The sequence below is a fragment of the Cygnus olor genome, chromosome 2 (assembly GCF_009769625.2).
Source record: "Cygnus olor isolate bCygOlo1 chromosome 2, bCygOlo1.pri.v2, whole genome shotgun sequence".
NCBI classification, from domain to species: domain Eukaryota; kingdom Metazoa; phylum Chordata; class Aves; order Anseriformes; family Anatidae; genus Cygnus; species Cygnus olor.
Genome location: NC_049170.1, coordinates 111,426,460 through 111,449,602, shown reverse-complemented (window position 1 = coordinate 111,449,602; position 23,143 = coordinate 111,426,460). Strand labels below are relative to the sequence as shown.

Here is a 23,143-nt window from a genome sequence, read left to right as displayed (position 1 = left end):
TGGTTAAAAAAAATTAAAAATATCTGATGATTTTGCTAGACAGAACATTTATACTGCTGCTGTTCTGGAAACATTTTAGAGGGCAGGTTTCTGATTTCGTTTGTCATTTAATCTACTCTCCCCCTCCTTTTAGTATGTTTTATGTTTTGAATGCAACATGTAGGTGGTTTTAAGCTGGTGAGAAGTTAATTGCTATGAAAGTCAAATAGATTAATCACACTAGAAGTGAATTTTATCTTTACCACTAAGTGTGCGAATGCCAGGACGTGTTTAGGCACTGGCTGCATTTGAGTCACAATACACGGATCTAACTGTGCTCTTTTGAACTGTGTTCAAAATCGATTTTGGCGTTATTATTTTAATAGCACTCAAAAAATAGATGTACAATATAGAGAAAGGACAGAGGAGTGACCAAATCCCCTTCAAGGAACATGTACTTCAGGAAAGGTGGACATGTGTGCAGGCATTTAGGCAGACATGAAATAAAGGATCTCAAAGAAATCTACTGCAGCTGGTAAGACTTCTGTGTGGCCAGATTCATGCTTTGTGGATTGTGAAAATGCTATCCTTTAAGCAACAACCTGCTCAGGGTGTGTATCAGGAAGGGTTAAAGGGTTTTCTTACTTCTCCGAATACAACTTCAGGAGAGCTGAGCAGAATCCACCTTCTCTGAGCAAATTTCACCTCTGGATGCTGTGATGTACGAATTCATTGCAGTGTCTACTGAATTCATGCTGTGGTGTGTGCTGAAAAGGTGACTGTGTCAGCCTCCTGTTAAGTCCATCAGGGAACAAAAGCCCTTAGGGTACGTCTGCACTTTGGTCAGACTGAGGGTAATGCAGCAGACATGCTCAAGTTAGCTTTAAGCTAATGAGCAGAACCAAGAGCAAAACCTCTTTTGCTTTTCCCCCTGTTCCAATGCATTTCACTTTGAATGGTTTCTTTCCTTGTTTGGGCTGCTCAGCTTTTCAGGCAGGATTATGGCATTGCCGTTTCCTTTTGGAAGGGCCAATATTTTGGTGCTTCGAGGCTAGATTCATTATTTTTCCTTGCAGAAAGCTGTGTCTGCTTAAAATTGTTCCTTGTCTGTGGATTTATGAGTACTGCTCCTTCAAAGGGGCTGTGTTATCACCTGGAGCTGTTAGGTTAAGCAGCACATTTTGTCTTTCCTTTTGATTGGTGACAACAGACCCTCAGAACGAAGTTAAAATCTCTCTCGAGTCCTTTCAATGTGTTGATAAATAAAGGAGGCTTTACAGAAGAGTTGGATGGAGGAGCTTTGCCCCCTTTTCCTATATCGCTTTTAACCAGAGATGAGCTTTGACATCTTAAAGATGATTTACAAGGACTCTTTGTGCTTCTAGAAAAGATGCAGATTGCAGGGAAAGCCTTCTTGTAATAGGCAATGTGCTCGAAAGCTTCTGGGGAAGTTCTTATTTCTGTGGTAGGCCATCCCCCAAACTGACCTGAAATTAAACAGTTAATGCAAGTTTGATTTTGGTCTGGTTCAGCTTGCAGGATTCCTTCATGTACTCTGCAGTCCTGGGGAGATCTTCTGTGCACAGTACCTACAGCTGTTAATGGTGCTTTATTTTGACTGTTAAACACTGGAGTAGAACTGTGTATTTATTTCTTTCTATTTGTTTTTTTGTTTATTTGTTTTCTTTGCATTTGATTTTTTTTTTCCCCTGCTTTATTCACAATTAATCCGGATGTTCCTGACTTTAGTTCTTCTCCCATCCTATCTTGCAAGGAAAGGTGTGCACCATGGTTGTCAGCTCCAGCAGAGTTTTTTGTTCCTCCCCCAGTTCTACCCAGCTAAGGTCGGTCCCAGTGCCTGCAACAGCCCTTGGTAATCGGTGAATTCATCGGTGCCTCTGGCTGTTCAACGCTGACTTTCTGCAGTTTGTGGAACATGGCAGTCAGTACCTGGTCTACAAAGATCTCTCAGGTTTGGGTTATTTCAAAAAGGCTTCTCAGAACACACTGGACCACTTCAGTTAGGGTTTAGCCAGGGGAGAGCCGGGTCCCTGGGCGTTCTTGCACGTATTTAGCTGTCCCAGTCAATGTCTTGTTTGTCTGCTCTGCAACTGCCAGATACCTCTGAATCAAAAAGTTCTTGCTAAGATACAGAGTTACCCCTCTGACAACGTTTGGTTGCCTTAAATTGGAATGTAGCAAGGTAGAGGAGAGCTGATAGAAATGGCTCCTACTCCAGCTGAAATGAAAAATGTTTGTAAACGAGGAGGAATGGTGTTAATAGCTCAGAAAATGTGAATTATTGAATAGAGACGATAACATAAGATTAACTGTTCCTTTTTTCCTGTTCTGAAGATATTTGTTGCTAGATCTCCCTACCTCGCATAGCGTTTTGTATGTGTGCGTATGTACATATGCTTGCTGCCAAGTAGATGTATATACAAGAGATGTAACAATAACATTTGATAACTTATTTCAGTGGCTGTCCTTCAAGAAACGAAATAATGTGTGTTGTTACTGATTCTTGCCCACTGTAATTTCTGCCTTTTTCATGTTAATGTGTTATCTTGATGTAGCTGCTTTCAGCAGCGCTAAGAGCGATCCATTTCCCTGGCGATTTTTGACAATTATCTTAGCAGCTGGTTAAAACATGCAGAAGAGGGACAAAACAAATATTATGTCTATAAAAAGCTTGACATTGCTTTAATTCCACCAGTAGAATGAAAACAAAGGTTACGTACATCAGAAGCTTTTTCCTGATGTTTTGAGAAGATGACCTGATGATAAATAGGAAGATTTATTTTGAACAGTGAGTGAACTTGATGAGCCATTTCAAAACACTGTCTTTGGAAAAAAAAAAAATATGCATTTCTGTAAGGACAGAGGTTTTGGCAGTTTGGAGAAGTGAGGTTACGAGGATTGGCTCTGTGTACACAAAGTAAGGAAAACTTTAATAAAGTATTCTGTGTTCGCTTACAGCAAGCAATGTATGACATTTAACTTTCTAGTTTAGCAGTGAATCAGAGGAAACATACTTTTTATATGGTATGTACAGATATAGTCGTACTATTAACAAATCGTGTTCGTGTCTGGACTAAATCCCCCATATCTTTCAATTCCAGATAGGAAGATTAAATCAGAATCTAAATTCTGAAAATGGCCTCATCTGTGTTCTTGGCTACATAAACATGTTCCTGTACACCTCAGAAATGTTAGATACTCAAAATCCAGAGCCAGCTTTTGCAGCTTGAAGATCTTTCGCTAAGGTACTTGTGAGGTCATGGATGGAAGGGATCAATGATAGCTCACTCAGGAATGACACGTTTATCTAGCCAGTACTGGCTGGTTTGACCTGTTCAAGAATTGACGCCGTGAAGTCTATGAGATAATCACAGCTGCTCAGTGGAGAATGTGAGGCAGCAAAGAATGTGTAGTCCCACATTTGTGTCTCCCAGGATCCAGGTGTCTGCTTTGTCAAGAACAGGGAACCTTTAGGATGCTATTGTCATCTCCTGTCTTTAAGCCGTGTGTCAGACTTAGCAGAATTTTCTTACGTTTTGTGGTCAAGAAGTAGATCCAGTTACAGCTGGACCAGCTGTAATCTTGCTGTTCTTAAGTTTACTCAGCAAAGAACTCTCCATACAGTCTATGTATTTTGTTTTGTTATCTGTAAAAACTATTTTTCTGACTTTTTTTCTAATAATAAATGATTTCTAAACGTTTTTTCCTAAGTTTTTAAAACAACTTTTATTAAACAAATTTTGCTTTCTCTTCTGAACGTTTTGTCATCTGACCGTAAAGCGATTAGGAGAAAGGAGGGGGTCATTCACATCAGGAATTGTGTAGCAGCCTACCAAAGTTCTTTGGGAACTTTTTAAAATTTGTGGTAATCGTGCTTCCATCCATTCATGAATCGCGTAAGCAGATTTCATAAATGCAGATACACGAGAGCACGTTCTTTCCAGTGCCGCCTCTTTGCCTGTAGAAGGTTGACTTTTGCATGTTGGATGTGCTCCTACTGTGCAACAAGTTCTTCCACATATTAGGGTATTTGGGCTTGATGAATCTTAGACTGGTACCCAGGAGTTTGATGATGCCATTGGTCTTGTTGCCTGTAGTTCAGCCTGATGTGGGGCAAATGCTGGACCTGCGGAATTGACTCCTACACGATTCCTCACAGTCCTTCCTCAAGGTTTCACCACAGTTCATGCCCTACCAACTTCTGATGAGTTATCTTTGATGATCATGATTTCTACAATGCACAAACCCCAGAGCTTCTGTGTGTCCTCAGTCATTAGGTAAAAGGGTTCAGCCTCACTTGTTTCTGTTTCACTGTTTGCAATGATCGGTTCTTTCCTATCACTGAATCTTCCCAAAATTACTCCCATTCAGAGGCTGGAACAGCGATCTCACCAGCTTTGTTTCCCTCTGCGGGGTCCAGGTTATAAGTTGAGGAATGAGTCCGTATTTTCCTGCTCTCCCATCCCTTCTAGGTGGGTCCAACCCCACTTCTAGTACTCGTGAGTACTTCTAGTACTTACAACGACTAAGTTGTAAAAGGGCTGCTGTTTTAAGAGACTTCTCCGTGGCATAGTCCAGCCATAGTGCTGGGTCATCCTCTCTTTCCCTTTCTGGTTCTCGTTTGCTCCCTGTACTAGGTGATCAATGTAAAGAAGCCCCTTCTGTTTAATTATCTAACTACTCAGCTCCAGTCTTTGCTCCAGCAGTCCTGCAGAATTCTCCCTGTGCTCACAGTGATCGCTGCTCTAAGCTTCTTCCTTCTCCTTCCTGGGGGGACTTGCAGTCCTAGCTCATGCAGGTTATCTGCCTTGCTGTGGAAGCCATTTCAGCTAGGGTTCGTTGGGCCAGGCCAATGACTTTCTGCAGGTTGGGTCCTGCAGCAGTGGAGATTCAGACCACTCTCCTTTGACTCCCAGATAAGTGTCCTTCACAAGGATGCAGTTATTGCCTTCAGTGCTGATAGATTTTGTAAAGAACTGGAACTGTTTTTGACAGAGACAGCAAATGTACTCTGCAATACCAAAATGTTTGTTTACTTACAAAACTACTTGTAAATGAATCAGTGATTGAAACTATAGAAATAGCTGAGATCAAGGTAAATAGGTGTTAATCAAATGTTCCCTTCAAATGCATGTCGTTTCCACGGTACAGCAGAGTGACATGGTAAAATTAAAATGGTTTATTTCAAGAAGCAACCTTTTTTTTTTCTTTTTTGTTTCCTTTTTGAGCAAGGAAGGTTTTGAAATGATTTCTTAGGAGCAACTTCAGCTCACATGGAAATGTTTTGTTAAATGATGCTACACTCAGATTTTTTTCCTAATCGCTGAAAGCTGTTTCAGAATTTTGTACAAATGTTTGCAGTATAAATGTTTTAAAAATAGCTTTTGCAGCACTGCATGGTCACAGTTTCTACAAGCACGTGGGTAGCCAGAGTTCATGGAACTATTCCTGTTTCTAAAATCGTTGGGGTTGAACCATTGAGTCTAAATCATTTGGTAGAATTAGTATCCATATCATTAGGTAGAATTCTGACTGCATGTCAGAATCTTGGGGACCTTTGCTTTAAACAGGCTGGCTAAGCCTAATTAAAATTTTCCTTTCCATCTCCTACTTTTAATGATTCAGCAGATAGATTTGGAAACCACTAATTTAATTTGCCTTTTACTTGGTTTCCTTTGTCTTGCAAGCTCATTCCTTTTCCTAAGGCGTCTCAATGCCTAAGAGGACAACTGTGACCTTTAAAGTGAAGAAAGAGATTACCACACTTTGCGTGATTTTTATTTTAAAGGACATTCAGGACATCAATGTAGGTGTCTTTTTTTTTTAAACTAAGTACACGTGCACTCAAAACACTTCAGGAAACGCTGAAATGCAGTAAAAGGAAAATAATCTTCTGAACTGTATGTCTAGATTTTAGAGACTTCCCCTGGAACAAATTATATGGTTAACTTCTCTGAAAACTTGTTTCTCATTTTTACATTACACAAACAATCAAAGGTGGACATTTTTAGCAACGTGTTTTCCTTTTGTTTTCTTTCTTTTTTTTTTTCTTGTGCATGCTTATTTCATGTGCTATTCCAACGCACATTTTGTTTCTCTTTGGCACTGAGGCACCCTTACATAATTTTTCAGAAATACAAGAGTGTTCTGCAGCAGTAGTCCAAAAGGCTACAGCCTGCAGTAGCATTTTTGCAGAGTTTTGGGATGATCGCAGTAGAATGGGGTATTGTTTTTGATAAGGCCTGTTCTCACAGGGTTCTTAAATGCCTGTTTCTCTGCTCTTGGCCTCCTCTCAAGTTTCTGATAAACATGACTCTACAATGGAGTGGGTGACACAGCTTTAACTTATGTCACTTCTCAAACGCAGCACTTGAGTTTCTTTCAGGAGAACTTAAAGAAAAGAAAGCAGTGTAAATGTCACAGCTGCCATTCTTCGTTAATCCCTGTTTACATGCATGACAGTGGATGTTGTGCATCTTTATGTAATAAACTCACGTTAGCCTGAGATAAGCTCGGTGCAGTTAATTCTGCGGTCATTGACATGGATGTGAGAAGTTGGTCTGCGGAGGTCAGAGTGGCTGCAAGGTGTGTGAGGGAGAATCCAGCCCCGTAGATCAAGGTGTGGATGCATTTGTAGGGTGCTGTGTTTGGACTGCCGGATATCCAGCCTAGGAGCTGTGTTAGGGAAAGTGCATGAAAGATTCACCTTCGGAGGGGTTGGACTTGCAGTGTTCTCACTTCCACTGTTACCTTCAGGCTTTGTAGCATTGCCTAATGTTCCCGTATGTTACTCTGATAGTTAGTACAGGGCTATGTAAGTCAGATGAATGAGTGGTTTGCATCAGGAGATGTATCAGTGGTTGTATAGATACTGGCAGTTTGATTGCTGTGGAGGAACGGAGTAAATCTGCAGTCCTGTGGTGTGGCATCTTTGGATCAAACCCATCTCCTGCTTTGTTCCCTCTGCAAGGTGCCCGTGCCATCAGCAAATGGAGAGCAGCCAGGGTGTGGTTTACGGTAATCCCTAGGAGGAAAAAAAAAAAAGCCATTTCTGCATCCCTTGATTCTTCCTAAATTAGAGACATCCCCAGAGGTGGCAATCACTGTATTGTCCCCGTCAAGCACCACAGTTCTTGTGTGTTGCTTACTGCCATTCTGTGGCATCACACCAACTTTACGTTATCGCCCCCTTCCCCCTCCAACTATTAGACTGGGGCTGGAGGAGCGATGCACCAGCATCTCTTCTGCTGCTGCTTGTGATCTGCAGATTCAGAAACCTGTCTTTGAAAATGCAGCCGTGGCAAATGTAACGGGTATTGGCTAACAAATCGTTGGCTCAAGCTCTGGCGCACGGAGTTTACTACAAAGAAGCATTTACTTCCCTGCTGGACACGTATTAATGTTATAACAAGTTTTTAATAGATGAAGGAATGAGGTTTCTGCTGTATCCCCGGGGAGACAACTAGACAAACAACTATTAGGAAATCTTAGCTGATAATTATTTAAATGTTTGGTTTCTTAATTTCATCATTTTACTTGGGCAACTTTGTATTAACCTAAATAGTTCCCTTCATTCCTCAGTGCTTGTGTTTCCCAAGTATTTGTAAATCACTACCAAGTCTTCCTTTCCCACAGGCATTGCTTATCCTAACTGTTGACTGAAAATCAATTCCTCCATCTAATGACTCTGTCACTGTTCTCTGAACTCTTTCCATTTTACATTATCCATCTGGCAACAAAATCTCCAAAACCGAGAGCAGACTGCAGATGTGGTAGCTCCATGGCTGTTGAGACAGGGATCTGCTGCAAAGCATTGTACATCAGGAACTAGCTGTTTCTGGGATCAAAATATGAAGTCGTTTGTCCCCATCTTTTTCACCCAGGACACCTTGGTGTAAGAAAATATTTGAGGTAGAAACACGCTGAAGTTACATTATTTTTATTTACACCATTCCCTTTTTTTTCCTTTTTCCATCTTTTCTACGCCCACTATGCATTTAAAGCTCTCATTCTCATCAGAAATGTAAGGCTTTTTGACCCAGGACCTGACTGGTCTTCCCCAGTCTAGTTTGCTAATAAAAATAATATCGGCAAATAAAAGCTAGCAGGTTTCCCCACCAGACCAACTGGGGTGTGCAGTAAAGGGACCTTCTGCTGTAGTTCCCTGCCCTGCATCTGCTGCATCCCACATTCTGTAGGAGTTAAAATTCAACTGCAGTGTGTGATTGTCGTATTATTTTCTCCGTTATCTCCTAGCCTAATGAGCAGTGTGTTTTCATTGAATCTTAGAGTGGTTTGGGTTGGAAGGGGCCTTTAAAGGTCACCTAGACCAACGCCCCTGCCACGGGCAGGACATCTTTCACTAGATTAGGTTGCTCAAAGCCCCGTCTAACCTGAGTTTGAAACGTGCTTCCCAGGGATACCTCGTGTTCTTGCTCTGAGCTGGTTGCACAGCTCTCATGTCCTCACATGTTGGGTCGTCTTCTGGCCTGCCTCACACAGGGCAGAGGAGAAAGGAGGTGCCTGTGTATAGTCTTTGTGCTCACGCAGGGGAGGGAGGTTGGGCAGGATGGGAATTCCACCTTCAGCAATGTTTGACTGCTTAGAATAGTCTCATTGCATTTCTCCTGTCATTGACTGTCTATTTTTGGACTCTAATAGTTGTAAATGCAAAGAAAAAAAAAGTCTGCATATATGGAAATTTAATTTCAACGAAAGTATTTCAGTTTTCGTTTGTGTTGTCACAAGGTCACTAAGTTGTTTTGTGTTTTTTTTTTTTTCTCCTTTCAATTTTACAGGTTATCACTGCTAGCTTATCACCACTCTTCTTTGTCATGACTGCTAACGCACTAACAATTTCTTGGTAAGTACCTTTGTGAACTTTTTTCTCAACAGTAGAAATGAATTTCCACACAGTGTTTCATGTGGAAATACTTTTCAAATGGCAAACTCTATTAGTGCTAGTAATATTGTGCATGTAAGGAGAACCAGGTGTGATGGATTCAGTACAGCAAGATGAATAGAAGAGTGTTTCTTCTCCCTCTGTGGGAGAACGTGGACATTTCAGACATTTAGCACCACCACGATTCACTCAGCATGTTTTACAGCTAGATAAAAGATGCAATAGGCAAATAAATGACCTATTCGAAGTCATACTATAAATCAGTGGCAGAACTGGATGTAAAACGTAGGAGTCATGGTTTGGTTAATAGTCTTTTCAGCCAATAGAGTGCATTCAAGTTTCTGAATAGACCCTAGTGCTGTGTATACTGTGAATGCATAAATAGAGGTAGAAAAATAAACTACTACTAATAAACTTTTTTCCAAATCTGTACCTGGATTTTGTAACATTTAGCCATGCGTTACGAATCACCTAACCTGACGTTTTTGGGTACTGATATAAAGGATTGGATTGCAAACTCCTTTGGTCAAAGACAGTGGTTTGTGTTTGAAGAGCACCCAGCAAAAGGGAATCCCAGCCCAGGGCTGATGCTCTCAAGTGCTTCTGCCATGCACATAACAACTAAAGAAGGGGTTAGGCATGTATCTCTGAGGATAGATTTGTTACTAGAAATAAGCCTGCCTGCTTTTGAACAGCTTTAGGCTCCCTTTTCCTGTCCTCAGAGTTTGATTGTTAGTCTAAGGATTCAGCCCTGCACTGAATGGAATTAGCATATTCCGTTCCCAGGTGTGATCAAGAAATTAGGGAAAGGAGAGTTTTGCTTTAAACTAGCCCCATTTATGTATATGTGAATGTGCATCCCCATATGTATGTCATGCATACATAATCTCAAATGCTAAGGTAAGTCCTTTGTGGTTTTCGGTAGCTCTAGCTCACATTTATGTGGCCTGTGTACACAAGAGCCTGATCTAACAGCAATGTGCTTGCCAGACTCCCAGCACAGGCCGTTAACTTGCTGTTCCTGACCTCATTTTACATGCATTAGCACAGGTCTGTCCTGCATGCTGGAGGTAGGCTTTTATAATACATACATATTCACTAACGTATGGAAAAATAAAAGCAGTATCACTATGAATGTGAACACGTAGACCTGTATAATTGCACATATACTACATGCCCTCCTGTATGTAATATAAATAATGAATGTGTCTGTATCATTAAAAGAAACTTTGCTTTGCTGCCCTTAGGCCAGTATTACCCTTTCATGGTTACAATTAAAAAGTATCTTTATTTATTTTCAAGTCCCATTATTGTTTGTGCCTCGGTAGTGCCTTGGCTAAGCTCTGGAAATATTCTTAGATGATAGCAGCTGCAAAGCACTCATGAGATCATTAATCACTGAGGTTTTTAGTGTTGCTCCAGTTTTGTCATGGACGATATCATATGTTAATTTCTGAGTGATGGGCAAAGGCAGTTAGCTGTCACTCCCACAATAAACAGAAGCCAAAGGATTTGCCAGATGGTAAACCGAAGGTAAATAAAGGGTTGGCGTTTAGCCATGGATTTTAGATCTGCTTCATCCCTGTTATAATGATTGTTTCTATTGGCCTAGTAATCTAGTTAAGTACGGATTGCATGGGCTTGTGAATACCTGAAACTTCCAGTCCTGCAGAAAGGGCTTCTTCTTCTCCACTGATGAAGGACATAAGGTATTATAAACAATTTAAATGCAGGTGCATTTTTACAGAACAGTGTTGCACAGTTTAATCTTTTGTATAGGATTGCCAGTCTAATTTTCAGAGTGCTACAGCAGTGATAGATTTTTTTTTTTTAAGTCTGTCAAAAATCTTGTAGAGAACACACAAAAAGGAAAAAAAAAAAAAAGTAATTTTTAAGACTCTGTTGGTTTTAGTTCTTCCTATATGCATCGGGTTTCTCTCCTCGGAATAAAAAAGAATACATTATCCCACCTTAGCTTCCAAAGGAATTAATGCAGAGATGTGTTTAGAACTGGTGCTGAAATCTAGGCAAGACATGGGAGTTAACCCTCTCCAAAGAGAAGTGCTCAGGTGGTTAGTGATTTCAGGCACACAGACTCGTGTGTTTTAGATCATTTTGACAAGCCTGCAGCCCTCGCAGCTCCTTGTTGGCAGTTCCACTTGTGGAGGTATTCTGTCTCCACAGTAGGCTGTCAGCACCTACCTCCCAGGGCTGCTTACTGTGTAATTGTGAGGTATTGTGTCATGGTTGTACAATGTTTGTTCCTCTCAGGAACAGGGGGAATTACGCGATTTTTAAAGCAGCTCACCAAAACTAATCATATAAGTGAATGTAATGCTATTAAAGACCAGAGCCTTCAGCTTCACATGCATTTTTATCTTAGGGAAAAAAAAAACACTCTTGCAAATGAACTTCATAAAAGTTTGTTTTGTTTATGAAGTTCATTAAGGAGCTTTTCTGTTTCATAATCTAACTAAGCCATGAGGCTAAGATGAAAGGTCAATATTCTTAGCTTTGCAATGTTGCGAAAGTGGAGAAGAGTCTGTATCCTACAGTATTCCTCTCGGATATGATTGCAGGAAAGATTTTGGAGATTTTAACTATTACACAAATGAAGTTGGGTTGATAGATTATTTCAGTGAATGGTTTTGTTTGTAAAAAGCGTTCATCCTCATTTGGATTTATGACATTCATCCTGCTTCATGCCTGAGTCTTGGCGAGAAGTGTTAGAGCCACCACTGTGCTGTGAGCAGCAGGGGAAGGAAGTGCCTGGGCACATGTGCCGTTTCAGCCAGGGCACTTCTCTTCCGCCAGCTTCCTCGCAAAGAGCAGCAAACACAAGGATTTCTGCTGGCCTCCCTAGGACAGTGGGAACTCCCCAGAGCAAAATGCTTTTTCCAGATTTCCTCAGCTCGCAAAACCCAGGCTTTACATCTCCTCCTGCCTTCCCTTCCTTTTCTTGCTGGCATGTGGGCATATAGTTACTCTCCTAACTACATGCAATCTTTTCTACGTAGACTTGTGTCTTTTCACTTGAACTACCATCAGCCCTAACATATAGAAAGGGTAGTTTCTGGTGAGATCTGTAGAATAAGACATTTATTTTTTCAGCCTCTTATCAAGACAAGTGAAAAAATCACCTGGGATACTGTCTCTAGGTTGAAATGTATTTAGACAAATTAATTCAGTTCTCTTAATGCTGTGGTGTGTTTGGCATTGTATCAAGTAAAGGGACTTGCCTGATGCTGAATTTGTGGTTTGCTTTGTTTACAGCCTTGTGATCAGTGGCGTTGGAGAAGCTTTGCTTGTGTACACTGAAAGGACAGGCACGTAAAGCGGAACCAGATCTCGCCAGCTGGAAAAGAGCTGACTTGCAGCCTAGAGAGCCTATCACGAATAAAATGCAGCAGCAAGAATGAAGAAGTGCAACCAAACACAGGGAAAAAGGCCTATGTTTTTTTTTTATTAAGAAGGAAAAACTGTGCTATTAGTGCTGGTAAGAGAGCAGCATAGTTGGTAGGATGATTAGGAGCCTTTGCCTCAAAGCACAAGACAAAACTATTTCTGATTGATGTGGTAAAGGAAAAACTGTGCTGTCTCATGCCATTGGCCTTGTGCAAAAACCTCTCAGTAGCAGCTTTTTGCACAGGGAACTGAACTCAGGAAAAGCAGCATTCCCCACTGGATGCTCCCCGTTTTTTTTGTTGTTGTTGTTGAAAGCTGACAGTAGGTTATACCAAACAATGTCAGAGCCCAAATCCTGCCCTGAATTCAGTATCAGGAAGGATGGACTTTGTTTCCAACTGTTCTGAAAGCAGCAAGCCGCTGCGCACAGGTCTGTAGTCACATCGTCTGAGCTGGCACAGTGACATAGGCAACGGGGCTTCTGGAGATAATTCCCTCATGGAACCACGGTGGGTTGACAGCTTTGCCAAATGGGGAAATCAGCAATAAATCTCAATGTCTGTAGTGCTTGCTGTTTGTGTATTTTTTTTCTTCTCCCATTCCCCAAGATTTCTCTTGAAGTCTGTGAATTTTTGTCATCTGGAAGGGGTGGAGGGAATTGTACTGTTCCCAGCAGTGGTTTGTCTCCTAAATTGTTGCAAGAGGCAACAAAGATTATAAAACTTGAACGGATGTCATAAAGAGTCTAAGGCAATTTATCTCAAGAGTTCTTAAAATTAATTTCTGGTTGCTTAATGGATGTTAGAAATTAGTCTTGATGTATTAGCACCTGGGAAAGCAATTTATGTCAAAGTGGTGTTAAATGTTGACTTGATAATATTGTGAGGAAGGTCTACGTGGTAAAAGGAGCTTGATAACAAATGTTCAGTAAGGAGACGGACTTGTCTCACATGGCATTAGATATCTGAACTGTAGTCCCTTCATCTAAGTTGACAAAAATTTCCTTCATGGTTGGTGGAAGGAATGGGGTGCCCTCACAGAGAACAACGGTGCCTCATGAAGGAGTCCCCGAGTGATAGCTTATGCTTTGCAATTATAGCTGGAACCTTTGCTGTGGGAAAAGCTCTTCATGTACCTCTCTTCTTGCATAATTTTCATGGGTAGGTTGCAGTCTGGATTATTGTTTTTTCCCCGCTCTCTTGTTTGTCCTATTCATAGCAACATACCAAACCCCAGAACACCCGTTTGCTTTCTTGCTGGTGGTCTCACTGGAAAGAAATGGCCAAATCAGCAGCAGGGGTTCTTTAATTCCAGAGGGCATGCTTAGGGTGTTTGTGGGAAGGTTGTTTGGCTGGAGTAGGCATGACATTGTCTGCGTTCTGGGGAATTGAGTCCTTGCAGCTGCCGAATTAGTATCTAAGCTACCCACTTAGTGAGTCCGCTACGTATTTATTAACTTCATGCATGTTAACCAACACGGAGCTCTTTGCTTCTGTTTTTCGTTTTTGTGCCTTACCACAATGCGCTTGCATTTGTGAGGCTTTGCTTGATGTAAGTAAAAAAAAAAAAAAAAAAAAAAGGTCTCAATTGATCACTACATAAGCCATTCAAGAAAACAGAGTTGGATTCCCCTGTTAAATGTGGCTGGGAAGAAGCAGCACGCTCTGAACCAACCTGACCTGCTTCAGACAGGGATGACCCCTGTGGGGGGTTGAAGACCCCCTAGTGCTGGTCTTGGAAGAGGGGCTCCTCCAGGAGCATCTCCCAGGTGAGAGCAGACCCAAGGAGCGTGTGTGACCGGTGGGGGTGGGACAGAACAACGTGGTAATTTCCTGAGGAAACCATGGCCTGATCTTTAGTTCAGCCCTGCCTCAGGAGGAGAGAGATTGCAAGGTTAAAAAACACACCTCGGGGTTGTCGTAATGATCTTCGAAGAAGGAAACCTCTGAAGTTCAAACTTAAGATGGCTCTCACTGGACTTGATAACAGTTATGTTCAGTAATTTAGAGGGGGGAAAAAAAAAGAGTAGAAACAAAGATCTGAAGAAGGAGCAAAGGCGCAAGGATGTTAATTCCTAAATGCACAGCAATGGTCCTGTAGTTGAGCTGGTGAAGAACCTCATTTTTTCCAGTCTCTCATTTCAGGAACGTACCATCTGAAGCCTCAGCAGCTCTTGGGCCATCAGCGCATGGGACTAGAGAGAGATGGGGCTGTGCTGGTCGTCCCGAGGGCAAGCAGATCCCTGGTGGCTGCCTCATCACGCTGCTTTCACGTCTACTGCTTCTGATCAAACCACCCTGGCAGATAGTGCTGAATCATGTAATACCTTTTTGATCTTATCTTGCTTAGCTGGTTTGTGGCAAGGCTCGTACGATCTGCTGGGGAGGCGCGACTTGTGCATCTGTCTGGTTTTTGGGATAAAGAGGCTCTTGAAGTCAAGCGCCACGGAGAGAAGACTGAAATGGCAAAGCTGATGGGTATGGACCACAAGTGGGTAGTCAAAACAATCTTCTGGACCTGGCTGCTGTGCCACAGATTCCAGCGGAAGGTTTTATTAAATGAATTAAAAGAATCTGATGCTTACCACTGAAGCAATTCCATTGTTGCTTATTGCTGTGTGACTGTTGTGCTTAGTGCTAGGAAGAGAACTTATGCCAATCTTTCAGTACCTTTTATTTTTTTTCTTCAAAAAGCAGTGGACCCATTAAGATACTTGGTTAGAGATAGAAATACTTAGTAAGGGATAGAGTTGTAATTAACTATTCCTTTTTTAACAGCAATGTCAGAGTTGTTGGATGAGTATGTATTTATGTTCTTGGTTCCCATCCTTGAACAAGATCTGAAAAATTCAAGAAGTGTGACGTGGACATAGGACATGTTTTAAAAAGGGTGCTGTTATTAAATACTGCAGAAAAGTTATTTACTGGGAGCTGTGCTGAGGAAAGGAGGCCGCCTTCCAAATGTTTTATCCGTAACCTAAAGGAGTTCGAGGGTTGAAGAAAACTCCATAGCAAATTTGCTTTGCCCAGAGCAGAAGCTGAGTGAACGGTTTTCAGCCAGATGATCTGCTACGTGAAGCAGGCAACAGACCTGCGTGAAACCTTAATCCTGTTCCAGACAGCAGAGCAGGGGCAGGCTGGTTTTGTTTGCGGAGGAGGTGTGGGTCAGGGGGAAGGAGACTGGGGGCAGGACTGGCAAAAGCACAGGTTGAAATAGTTTTGTGCCAGGAGATAAACTGGGAAGAGATTTTCTCCTGAAAAACATGTTGCTTATTTATTTCTTTTTTGATTAGGACACATTACAAATACATGGCTGTTTAGTCCCAGAAAGCGATTAAAGGAGCCCGTGAGGGTTGTGTAACTATTTCCATAGTAATTGCCTTGTGTGAGAAGCTTAACCCTTTGTTAGCTATGCTTTGACCTTGTGTAAGCTTTGTTTTCTGCTAGAGAAGTGACTGTTTGGGGAGAATACTGATGAAAAAGCTGTGCTTCTTGGTTGCTGGGGTGGGGAGTGTACCCCTTCCTTGCTGCTTGGGATGGGACGGCGTCAGGCAGTGCTTTTCTACCCCTTCATAAATGTCTCTGCTTCCAGAGTAGATGGGGGTAGCCAGCTGGCATATTGACTTCTTGATTTGAAAAATCTCTTTCTCTCTCCAAATCACGCTTGACAGCATGCTCGGTGTGTTCTGTGTTATGCTTTGTGATTAAGATTTAAAAACAGGCAGCTGAGGATGCCCAAGCTTCTCCTTCTTATGTTTGCTCTCAGCGGTCCCAAACTTTTCGTGACTCCCTTCTGCCCGAATAAAACAAGCCTCCGGCACAACTCCTTCGAAACGGGTAAGGAGAAGGCATTGATGTTTGGAGGAAATGGGAATTGGGGTTGAGAAACTGGGTGGTTGGGATTTACGCTCGTTAAGCTGTAAGGCAATGGAGATGGCCAGGGAAGGGGGAGAGCTGGCAGTGCCACCGGTACCACGCAGCTTAATGAGAGGGTCACGGTTCCTGCTAAGCATCAAGCTGTGAGCAGGCCGACAGCCATCGGGCAGGGGGCACAACATCCGAGCTCCTCGCTTTGCCGTCCTGCTTCTGGCTGTCCCACGGCCGGGGGCTGAGATCTGCAAATCCTCCCAGCCCCGGCCACTCCCAGCGCGGCGCTGAACTTTCTTTCTCCCATTGCTGTGCTCCTTTGGGGCGACGCTAATTGTTTTCTCTCATTTAATGTCTCCATTTTTGTTCAGAGACTTCGGATGCTGGATAGACACAGAAGCTAAAAATCCTGTCACGGCAACTTTTATTTCCTTATTGTACTTGTCTGCGCGCCCTGTCTTCAGCATGGGCGCTCCTTGGGCTGGTTATTGATGGTGAGTAAGAACAGACCGTGTGGGGATTAACACAGATGGCCGTAGCCTCAAGACTTGGTGAGCTGTAACCAAAGGAAATAAATCTCTACTTTCAAGGAGAGCCTTACACAACGCAATTTCGTGTGGCTCAGCCGTATTCAGAGCGGAATATTGAAATTGCTGAGCAGAGAGCTGCGTGGCTCGTGCTGTGAACAGGCACGTTGTATGGGCAAGTCGCTTGCTGCAGCCTCTCAGATGGAAAAAACTTGTCTGTATTGTTTTCTGTCGGGTTAAAACAAACAAACAAACCCATAAACCAAACCCTCTGTGGTTCAGAAACCTTCAGAGAGAAGTGGTCTAGTTCAGCAGAGCGGGCGCTGCGCTGCAGGGCAGTGCCACTGGAAATGTTGACGGGGGAACCCTTAACCTCCCGATACAGAAATCGGTGGAAAAGCTAGAAAGTTACTTACCCTTGCCCTTCCAAATCTCTCGTGTGTTTTTTATTTTTCTTGTTTACGAAAATGTGACACAAGGGCGCCATTTCTGGTTCAAAGTCTCTCTTGTGTTTTTTATTTTTCTTGTTTATGGAAATGTGACACAAGGGCACTGTTTCTGGTTCAAAGTCCTCTCTGAAATCACGGAAAGTTGATTTTAGAGGGGTAAACGCAGGGGATAGCAGCAGGGGTTGTTTAGTAACCTCTGGCTCCCAGCATCTGGGGCTGTAAGCGCGACTGCAGGCAGCTCTCGTGGGGAAACGCTGCCAGTTTCCTCAACGAGAGGAAACGCGAGTCTATTACGACGTGATTCAAGAAACCACTGCGAGTTAATAAACCACGTCGCCTCCTAAAACGATACACGTTGAATCATCCAAAGGTAAAGATTGGAAGGGTTTATGGCTTTTAGGGAAAAGAGAGAAGGGAACGTACTCTCGAAGAGCCAATGGTGTCTTCTGTGTTGGTCTCTCTCCCTGAGAGACTTCATGAAATCTCTTCACGATGAATTCTTCCATGAGCTGGAAGTTTGGCTGTCTTGCCTTAATAGGAGGGTACAAAGTACTCTGAAATATTTCTGGCCACTCCAAAAATACATTCCTGCTATAGGATTCTGACATCATTTTCCATGCGATGGTTTAAAAACAAACAGTAGAGCGAGCCCATGGCATGCATGAGATTTCAGCTGTAACATTCTCTAAAGTTTTGGAGTTTGGGGTGTTTTTCCCTTTTCCCTTTCCTTCATACTGGTTTCCTCTCCTCCTATTTTCTATAGTAGTCTTATGTAAATAAATACAGTTACAGTTATGCTAAGAATAAATATTTTTAATTTTCTGGCTCATTGCTACCCAGTTAACTGGAAGAAAAAATCACATGAGGGCAGTACAGTTATAAATCAATAGTTGATTTAGGAACAGGAATTCTGCATTCTTTGCCAGCTTTTTATTCACCTTTTTTCCCCCTTAAAGATCCCCTTGGTAGGATCTGAGATCATTTGCACTTTGAAAAGTCTATTTGCTGATTTTCTGGATGCAGCCCCAGGCAGGTGGGTTTCCAGGGCATCCACATGCCTTGATGGGCTTCCCCAGTGTCTGTAAGGTCTTCAGCACAGGTTGCCGCTACGACTTCCTCCCTCTGCTCAGCTGCTTATTTCAATGAGACTATGGAATGATATTGCTGGGACTCCTATCACCTTCTGCTGAGTACAAAAGCAATGGGGATGCCCAAGTGTCATCAGATATGTCTCAGATCTTCAGGAAATTAAGGAGAGAGAGAATAACTTGGATGGTTAGCAAATGTAACGGCATGGTGAGAGCTGTCCTATCATACACCTTCAAAAGATCAACTTAGCAAAGTGCCTGACCTTCCCGCTGCTAAGGAACGTTTCAACTTCTCAGCCCCGTGGCCTTGTGGACTTTCATGCTGCCCTCCTTTATCTTTCCAACTAAGGATCTGCTTTGGCTCACAGACGGACATTTCTTTAACATTTGTCCACAATAATTGCGTTGCCACCATCAATTAAATTCACCAGATATTTTTCTTCCTGGCCTCCTGCAGCTTTAATCTGAAACTTTCCATTTTCCTGTCCATGGACACCATCGCAGCCTGAACAGAGTCCAACTTTCCATTAATGGACGCAGCAGGCTTTTAAAATAAATCAGACAAAGGGTGGGGACTGCAGCTCCGGATGCCGCGTATGAAAGAGTCAGCCAGCCCCAGCTCCCAGCGCTGCACCAACATCTTCCTGCTTATCTTTGGGTTTATTCAAGTAAGACAAGGTGAACCAAAAGGAAAAAAGGAAGAAAAAAAAAAAAGAGCACTTTACAGTCCTGGTTTTGTCTTTGTGAGAATTGTAATCTTTACCCACAGAAATACTTCAGCTCCTAATTGGCTTCCAGTCTGCGCTCCTCACCAGAGACGGGTGTTTCAGGATGGCTGGGAGGATGTTGCTCCAGGAGAAGGCCTTAAATATTGAGCTTTCAGAAGCACTCTGGATGTACCTCTTCAGTGATGTGCTTTTGAATGATGTGCATCTGAAAGATGTGTATTTAAATGACTTGCTTTTGCTTATAAGCTCAAATTGGTCTAGTTTTGGCTAAAAAACTGCTCACAACAGAAGAGAGATTGGAAGAAACTACTGATGTTTAGAAATGTGCTGGACTTTGTCCATCTGAAAATGTCTAAATGAATGCTTTGATGTTTCTTTAAGATGCTTGTGGTCTACAAGGAGCTACAGAGCAGTTAGTTTGTGGGCTGTATCATGGGAGGTCAGAGCATGGACCTGGAGGTCTGTACGACCAGCTCACTTTTGGCCTAGAAAGCAGAAGGTGGGTTGCTAGTGATTGTAGTTCAACCATGCTTCAGTACCCTTTTAGGAAGGAGCTTTTATTTTTATTTTATTTTATTTATTTATTTTTGTTAAGAAGAAGTGAATGAATGATGATGATGTGTGGGTAGTCATTGCTTCAGTTCTCCTTTCTTTAGGTGGGCATGCCTTTAACATGTCTTGGTTCTCCCTTTTCCTCTAGGATTGTTCATGTGGACAAATGTGGTGATGGCCCCTTCCATCCTTTCTTGCCAGTGCTTCCTTTCACAGGGAAGCAGAGCGGGTGGTGGGCTGGTTGGTGCACACTAAGGCCTCACCTCAACGTGCAACCAACACGTAGCCGACGTGTACACCTGGGGGCCAGCCCCACCACTTGCTCCTGCCGTGTCCTGAAGACAGAGCTCAGACCTTTCCCAACAAAAAGGCCTGCTCGTGGCAGGTTAATCACATGGAGCTGACTGCCTCGCAAGCTGTGCTCTCACCCACAGAAGCGGGGGGACGTGAGGAAGGTGCCTGGGGTTCAGCCCTTCAGCTGGAGGTCCTCACACAGGCATCGTTCTGCAGAGACGCCCCACTGGGAAGCAGGGCAGGATGGGGAGGCAGCACGCTCCAGACGGGTAATCCAGCTTGGATGGCAACAATTCAGTCATTTTTGTCATCCCATTCTGAGTGGGTTGAGAGCAGTTTAGAAATAAAAGCCTTTTATCCGTCTTTTTAAAACTTTGTAGATACTGTGTTACTACACTTTTTTTCTTTTCTTTTTTTAATCTTTTTAAACTAAAAATACAGACGGGCTTCTTTTGTTTGCCAGCAGAAAATATCAACAGAAACCACAGACTCCCATTGTTTTCTGCAGATTTGTAATTTTGTGAACCATTCCTTCCTCCCTGGAGCAGAGTTTCAGACCACTCAGCCCTGCAGTTTTTCTACGTCTCTTCTTGGTGCATTATCTCCTCTCCCCATCCAAAGCAGCCGTTTCTTCGAGACAACGTTGAGAATCTCCTAAATCAACGGACAGAATCCATTCCTGGTAAACCCCTCTGTGATCACACAGGACTTAACAGTGACTTGTAAATAAACCAGGCTGCATTTTCTCCCCTTCTGCCTCTTCATCCTCACTCTCTCCCAGTCAACCCCAAATGAAAACCCTCTGGGAAGCAGTGGGAAACAGGTAAACTCATGATTCTTGGCTGTGTATGTTGGGAAGGAAGGGTGAGTAGAGTATAGTACAAAGGCTCTCTCGTGGGTGCTGGTGAGTTAAAAATGAGCGTGTTTAAGTGTCAGCGGTTCTGAAGGCCTGGCTTGCACAGCTTCTCCCTTGATGGCAGCACCCACTGATGACAGCGAAGGCAACACTTCACTGGGCTCGGAGGCTTTTCCTTTAACTCTGAATAATCTCTGCGTGCTGTTTACTGATACTCTGAGTGGGCGTTTGCTGCCAGTTTATCCATGATCCCATCTGGAGAGCGTGCCAAAAAGGTAGAGGAGTCAAAGGAAGAGGAGAGAGACAGAGCAAGGGGCCTGGAGAAACTGGCATCAACAAGGGCTTCAGGAAAAGGGTGACAGTTTAGTGTGACTGGCAGCTCTCCATATGAAGGAAAAGAGCTGCTTGGGTGTCCTCTCACATTTCATGGTTTTGCTGCTTCAGAGGAGGACTGTTTTCTTCTCATGTCTCTGTTCTCCTTTTAGTATCTCATCTAACTAAATACCTGAAAGTTGTTGAGAATATCCTCTGTCACTGAGGATCCGCTGAGCCCATAGTCCCCATAAGGGGAGGATTTCATTTTCAATTAGGTAAAATACTGACAGGAGTTCAAAAAGTTACAAACTAGTCACAAGTCAAATCAGACTGTGAATTGGAAGGCTCCTCATGGTTTGAGGAATCGAGTCCCAGAGCAGCTGTCTGAGCGGCCTAGCAGAGGCCAGGCCCTTACCTGCTTTAAGGTAATGCTCAGCAGGATTGTGGGAAGGGTTGTGTGACAGGCTAGAGGAATTCATAGAATGGGTGAATTTACTTCTGATGGTCACCAATATTTAGGTCTCCAAGGGATGGAAGATTTTGCCACTCAAGTCAACAGCGCCTCCTTGCCCTGCCTTGCTTTGAAGGCCACTTCCCAGGACCACAGTCCCTGCTCTTTGCCAGTAGCACGCTATAACCGTTAACTCCTGCTCTCACTATTGGTCCTGACATTTGCCGCTGGGTTCTGGACAAGGTTATTTATTAATTTTCTGGTTTATAGTGAATGGAAAGAGGCTTTTTGAGCTCACCCAGACCAGAAGTCCTGTAGGCCGAGGCACTGAGTCTCTGGCTGTGGGAACTCACTGTGCAGTCGGAGCAAGGTTCAAGGGTCTCTTCATGTGCAAGCCTCATTGAAAGGACGCATCTCAAGTTTCTCTCTCCCCTTCACTTCTTTCCCCTTTACTACAGAGTTTAAAATGGCAGCCAGATGAACAAATTCAGTTCAGATCCTCCTCCCACTCTCCCTCCCCCTTCCCCAACAGCGCAACCTGGGACAGCTTTCAGTCTCAAGCAGTGATGTTGGCACTGCTGCTGTGATTGCTCAGTCTCTCACTTCTCTGAACAACTTTTGCATTTTTTACTTTTTTTTTTTTTTAAAAAAAAAACGTTGTTTCTGTGTTTTTAACGTGGAGCCGGGTGCCAAAATCCGTTAACGTTGTGGGAAGGTGTTATCTTCTCCTAACAAGCTACTCACTGCTTCCAGGGAAGAGCTAGCCCGTGGGCTCCGTGCTGCGTGGCTGAAGCAATTAGATAAAGATATTTCATTTAAACACACTGTGGGCTATCCTAAAGAAGCCACTGCCTGTTTGTGGTTGTTCTGGAAGCTGACTATCAAAGCTTTCTTCCATATATTTGCATGTTCTGGTGCCCACATAAAGCCAGCTGCCGTTCCTATCACCACAAATACCCATTTACAATTACGGGGCTCTAGGGAGCACAGTGATGGGTAGGGGGTGGGAAGCCAAACCTTTGAAATCTCTTTATTAAAGTGGACGTGGAATGAAAAAGCACAATAAGTAGGTGCTGTCTGGCGAGGCCTTCTGGCCTAACGAGGCCTAGCTAGGTGCTGGAGTTAGGGGGTTTCAAAGGTGGTGGAAAGACAGCTTGAATAAACTGGTGGCAGATAACGGGGTTCAGTGCTCAAAATTGCAGTTCTGGCAGCCTGCTACTTGGGCTACGACTGGTATGGGGCTGGCCGCGCGTTTTAGTAACACCTGGCCTAAACATAAGTGGCATACCCCAACTTCTCCAATTAGGGTCATGAGACGGAAGCAATGCTTGGGAGCCTGCTTGTGCCTCGTGCTTCTGCACATGGCCATTTGGGCTGGGCAAACCAGGCTTATGGCTTCAGGAGGAGCTGGTGCCTCCAAAAAAACAACAAAATCAGCAACCTTCCCTCCCTTCCCCCCCCCCCCCCAAAAAAAAAAAAAAAAAAACAAAACACAACCAACCAAAAAAAACCTGAAAAACAAAAACAAGTGGCCTTGGAAGAGGATGATCTGGGCTGGAGGAAAGACCCTGGAAGTGGGGCGTGTGCAGGGAGACGAATGTCAGGAGATGCCCAGGGCCCTTGGGCAGTCATGTCGCTGGCTTATCTCTAAACAGCTTTATGTCCCAGAGGAAGACAAAACCAAAACCACTTGACACGTACAGGTGAGAG

The 23,143-nt window shown here is 43.3% G+C and overlaps 1 protein-coding gene across 3 annotated transcripts in view; it reads left to right on the top strand.

Moving 5' to 3' along the window:
• Positions 1-12,871, top strand: part of TMEM241 (transmembrane protein 241) — a 55,796-nt gene extending 42,925 nt beyond the window's left edge. For all 3 annotated transcript variants that reach the window (XM_040547852.1, XM_040547851.1, XM_040547850.1), the window contains 2 exons: positions 8,799-8,863; positions 12,176-12,871. In XM_040547852.1, the coding sequence (XP_040403786.1) occupies positions 8,799-8,838 (40 nt within the window). In that variant the 3' untranslated portion in view covers positions 8,839-8,863; positions 12,176-12,871. The remainder of the gene's footprint in view (positions 1-8,798; positions 8,864-12,175) is intronic.
• The last annotated feature ends 10,272 nt before the right edge of the window (positions 12,872-23,143 follow it).